Source organism: Cucurbita maxima, unplaced genomic scaffold (genome assembly GCF_002738345.1).
Source record: "Cucurbita maxima cultivar Rimu unplaced genomic scaffold, Cmax_1.0 Cma_Scf00005, whole genome shotgun sequence".
Taxonomy (NCBI): Eukaryota; Viridiplantae; Streptophyta; class Magnoliopsida; order Cucurbitales; family Cucurbitaceae; genus Cucurbita; species Cucurbita maxima.
Genome location: NW_019272021.1, coordinates 3,332,928 through 3,338,108, shown reverse-complemented (window position 1 = coordinate 3,338,108; position 5,181 = coordinate 3,332,928). Strand labels below are relative to the sequence as shown.

General features: G+C 34.9%; 1 protein-coding gene across 2 annotated transcripts in view; it reads right to left on the bottom strand.

Moving 5' to 3' along the window:
* Positions 1-614: 614 nt before the first annotated feature.
* The window catches only part of LOC111479372 (2,3-dimethylmalate lyase-like), a 7,790-nt gene continuing 3,223 nt past the window's right edge, over positions 615-5,181 (bottom strand). The window contains exons 4-9 of one of the 2 annotated variants that reach the window (XM_023123995.1): positions 4,592-4,714; positions 3,507-3,654; positions 2,211-2,431; positions 1,749-1,785; positions 1,488-1,655; positions 615-859 (exon numbers count right to left, since the gene is read on the bottom strand). In XM_023123995.1, coding sequence (XP_022979763.1) covers positions 1,537-1,655; positions 1,749-1,785; positions 2,211-2,431; positions 3,507-3,654; positions 4,592-4,714 — 648 coding nt within the window. In that variant the 3' untranslated portion in view covers positions 615-859; positions 1,488-1,536. The remainder of the gene's footprint in view (positions 860-1,487; positions 1,656-1,748; positions 1,786-2,210; positions 2,432-3,506; positions 3,655-4,591; positions 4,715-5,181) is intronic. The other variant, XM_023123996.1, reaches the window with a different exon arrangement.

Here is a 5,181-nt window from a genome sequence, read left to right as displayed (position 1 = left end):
TTTTTTTTTTTTTTTTTTTTTTTTTTTTTTTTTTTTTTTTTTTTTTTTTTTTTTTTTTTTTTGTAAAGTTTGTTAGGTGATTTGAAGGACACCTGGAAGTGATTTGGAGGAGTTGACATGGAGGAGGACACTTGGAGGAGGTGCCATGGTGTCGACTTGATGGAGGCGACATGAAGGACACTTGGAGGAGGAGGAGACTTCGAGACTTCGAGGAGGACACTTGGAGACTTGGAGGAGGCGACTTGGTGTCGACTTGAAGGAGGCGACGTGGAGGACACTTGGAGGTGAGTTGGAGGTGGAGACGTGGAAGAGGACTTTGGAGGTGACTTGGTGTTGACTTAGAGGAGGACACTTGGAGGTGTCTTGGAGGAGGTGACATGGTTTCGACTTGAAGGAGGCGTCGTGGAGGTGTCTTGGAGGAGGTGACATGGTGTCGACTTGAAGAAAGACACTTAGAGGTGACTAGGAGGAGGTGGCATGGTGTCAACTTGAAGGAGGCGTCGACCCAGGTAGAGACATGTGTTAAATAGGTGCCTTGGAGGTAATTTGGAGGAGGCAACATGGTGGTGCCTTTCATTTGTAATCCATTCGTGAAACTTGACACAATAGCAAACTTGAAAAACTAAACACTAATTGCTTTGGATCGATGAATGAAACATAGGGTTGTAGCCTTCTAGGGAAACATATTTCACAGGATCTAAACCAACAAAGTATATACTCAAAATTCATAATCCAAACATCTATATTAAGATGTGAAATTTCCTTGCATAAATAGATAGCCATAATCCAGCTACCTTGATGCAGTTGGGCACGCAGTTGTGCTTCGATAGTTCAAGCCACATCCAAATCACCGGAGCTGCTGTTCAAGAAGCACAAGATTATTATTTATTTATATTGGATAAGAACCAAAGAAGAAAAAGCACAAGATAGAAAGACAAAAAGAACATGTTATATATACAGTACCCTTGGTTCTTGGACTCTAGCACTCTACACTTACGGCATAGCACTCTACTCCCAAAAATGTCCAAAATGTCACCCATTAATCCAAAAAGTTTAGCTAATGGATTACAATAAATTTAATTATATAAATACTTCAAACTCTAAACAACAGTTCTTTGCACCAAACCACAAAATCGAGATGAATTCAGGGAGAAAATGCCAGTTTCTGTGACTTGAAAGAAGATATCAACTAAGAACAATAAGTAAACGAAACTGTTTTTTTTACCGGTGGATAATATTGAGGATTGTTGGTGGAGAGTCCCATATCGGTTAATTAAAGGGTTCATCATGTAAGAAATACTATTTCCATTAGTACGAGGCCTTTTGTTTTTAACAAAATCAAGAGAGCTTATACTCAAAGTAGACAATATCATACACATGTGGAGATTCCTGTAAAGGAACTCAGATAATTTTGCATACCAGAAGCATTTGCAGTGTAATTTGAAGTACGTACAAATGTTATTAGTGCTGGTTTCAAATTTGAGTACCTTCATTCGCTCCGGGATTTTTATGACAGTCGCAACGAACAAAATGAAGTTACTCCAGAAAGACTTCAATTCGGTCACCCATGCCATCAACAAAATCCAGTAAAAGTTTCCCTCCCACTTCACCAGCTGCATCGTCCATCAGTTCTTTGATATTCACACCTCCCAAAGCTGTGCTTCACAAAGATGTCAATTTCATTGGCCATAAAGTAATAGTCAAACAAAGTTTAATTATTGGTCAATTTGATGGTAAGTAAAAACTACCTGGAACTATATTTGTTAGTCCTTCCAAGAATCCCGCCTGAAATAGAGATATACCAATAACTCCTCAAAACAATGAACTAGTAATAGTGGAAGAAACAAACCTACAGTAGAACAAGGACCTAGTTCTGACACCCCGTATTACGAAGAATATATAACTCCATTTTGAACTCTCAGCCAGTGAATCTTGATTCATTTAGCCAAATTACCAGCTGATACCGACAATATTCAGCAGCTTATAAGAATACAAATTTACATAACATGCTAGTATGACAACGTGAAGATCATGCTCATACTTGCGTTCGTGATCCTGAATTTTACAGCTCGTTTACCTAAAAAAGATGCAGTCTGCTGGTGCTTTTATATATCTGTCGTTGTTACTGTTTTTGAATATGATACCGACACATTTGTTATACAAACACATCTAAAAAGACACTAAAAGAACATTTTATACTTAATACTTACAGGAATCCTGACATCAAGTCTCTCAAATCCATCTCTTCCAGTTATTTTGACTCTCAATCTCCGGGACCAGATTCCAGAGAAGGGACCTTTTGATTCATCTGCATCGTAGCTTCTGTATATCTCAGGAGTAATCACTTCGACAACTGGACCTTGAGGATTTTGGTCTTTCTTCTCTGAATCATCTTCGACCCTCCGTTGAAGACTGCTTATGTTACTGTCCACTGATAAAACAACCTTAATTTATATGTAGTGACAGTAGAACTAATAAATTACTAAAAAAAGTTACTGTCAGGCGCAAATCTGATTTGGCTACAAGGGAACAGAAAACCTTTGCCAAGTATAATCACATAATTAAAAAATTATGTGCCTTAGTATTTTCCAACAAATTAAAGATTTATCATAATACTCTCTCTCAGGTGAACTAAAAAGCAAGCAANGGTATACTTTGCGTGGGTTCTTTTTTCTTTTTTTTTTTTTTTTTTTTTTTTTGGTCCGATTGTTTTCCTTTGATTTTTGGTTCTTTGTTGCTGGATTTTTTTTGTTTGCTTGCTTACGGTTTTTAATTGCATTTCCCTTTTCTGGAGACGGCCGTCTTGGCCTATTTTTATTTGACAGTTATTTCTTTTTCTTTTCTCCTTTTGGAGGGCTGTTTCTTGGAACATTCTATATTGTTTCATTTACCAATTAAAATAATTGTTCGGATTCGAATGCTTGTATTAGCTTAATAAAGATCCGTGCATTTACACAATGACTTTTTATTTTGGTTAAATTATAGAACATCTATGAACTTTTGGAAAATGTTTCAAATTATCTTCTTAGATTTTTAATGCTTCAAAATGCGTCCTCAAAGACTTTTTCATTAAAACAATGAAGTAAAATTTGCACAACAACTAATGTATAAAAATTACAATGCATGTATGATATAATTTACAGCATAATCATGTAAATTGATGAAATAGTTGATGTGTAAAATTGATTGTATTTTTTTAATAACAAACCAAACTTTCTTTGAGAAAAATAAGTCCAACAAAAAAAGGGAGCCCAAGAACAAACTACAGAAAAGGGCTCCAATCCAACAAAACTGAACCAGAATCATAATTACAACAGAAACTAGAGCTGAGGTTGAAAGGAGTAGTAACTTATCCTACGCGAGGGAGTAGTAACTTATCTTCTAAATTTTCAAAATTGAATGATATAAAAAATTGGATGTAATTTTGCTACTAGTAAAAGCTTCTAGCTTGGCCCATAAAGTATAATAGATTCACATCACTAGGAGAGAGTGAAAGATCTACATACCTTTTATTGAAGGCTGGCTAACAGCAGAAGCATATTTCCTCTCTTCTTCATAGTAAGAGTTGAAACCCAATATTTCCTTCATCTCTCCAAAAGTTGGCAAGGTTCCAGGAGAAGGCAATCGGCCTCCTTTAATTGCAAGCAGTGCATCCTGCAAGTAACCAAATGTAGGGAAAAACTATAACATCCTGATTTTTCCTCTAACGTTATCTAGATATTTTACACTTAAAAGGGCTAAATGTAATTTTTCAAACAATAACATTCCAGGATTATTTACCAGACAATTTTTAAATTTTGCAATAAAAAAATTCTTAATGAAAAGGGAATTTGTGCTGTTATTGTTTAAGGGTGAAACACTTCATAAATAAATTTAAAAAAGCCATAAAAAGAGCTGATTCCATATTCCTCCAGGGATCTAGCTTTCCCTTGAATGACTCTGGTGTTTCTTTCATTCCAAATCAACCAAAAGATCACTATAGTCATGTGATTCAACAAGAGTTTCTCGGACTGCTTTAAAGGAACACCCTCCTGTTTGCAACTACATAATTTAACCTTTTTCCAAGCATGTTTTTTTAGAAACAAGTACCTTCTCCTAAGTCCATAGATTAGGAAATTGCATAGCAAAACCTACACATGTCCTCCCTAGAGGAATTTCCTTCCTCTAATAAGAAACAGTTTTTTCATTTAATATATGAGAACTAAAAAGAAACCAGGATACTACTGAATGGCACTCAAAATGGCGTTGATGACAAAGGAATCGTAATTATAAAATAGAGTAGATAGCATCACCAGGTAGAAGCATTAAATGAACTATAATCTAAATGTGTTCCCAATTTATCTAGTCCTAAAAAATTCTGGGTTTCTTTCTTACCAATTTGACCAAAATATAATATTAATTCCTACCATTAATATTGCACGAATTCCAAATTGAATGAGTTTCAATCCATTATTTGTATTAATCATTTAATATTGTGCTGTGCCAGAACACCTTGTAACTTCTCCTAACTTGAATGAAAAGTTTGCTATAAAATTTTCTGAATACTATGATCAAAGCTTTAGTGCATACTATAGATGAAGACATGCCATACCTGCATTGCCCGAATTGATACGCCAACCAAGGAAAGAGGATAAGCAACAAGTTTATATCCAATTTCCTCCAGTTCTAGAGGATTAAAAATGGGTGTCTTTCCTCCTCCTTCAAGCATATTGGCCTACACAAAAGTAGAAAACACATACCAGTCAATTATTAATCACTCACTGACTGGAATATCATGAAAATTATGTGTCCTAAACGTACGAAAGTTTAACAAAGAACAACATATAAGACAAAGTATACAACTTGTTTCCAAAACACGTAATCTAATCAGACTTCGGTTTGAATCTCGCCAGCTTTCAAGGGATTCTATCTCCTTTATATTATAGAGATATTACTCAGCATGGAAATTGTTTTCCTTGTATATTGGTTCCTCGCTATATTTTCAGTTTCTTTAATCAAACTTCCTCATTTTATAGTTTGTCGTTTCTCCTTATTTGCATGCACATGTCCCTTTTATTTCTTCTATAAATAATAGGGAAAAAGAAGAAAAAATAGAAACCTTTTAACTTCAGTTCATTCTCACTCCTCTATTTAGTTTTAAATTACAGTCTAATCAAGCAAAAAAAAAAAAAAAAAAAAAAA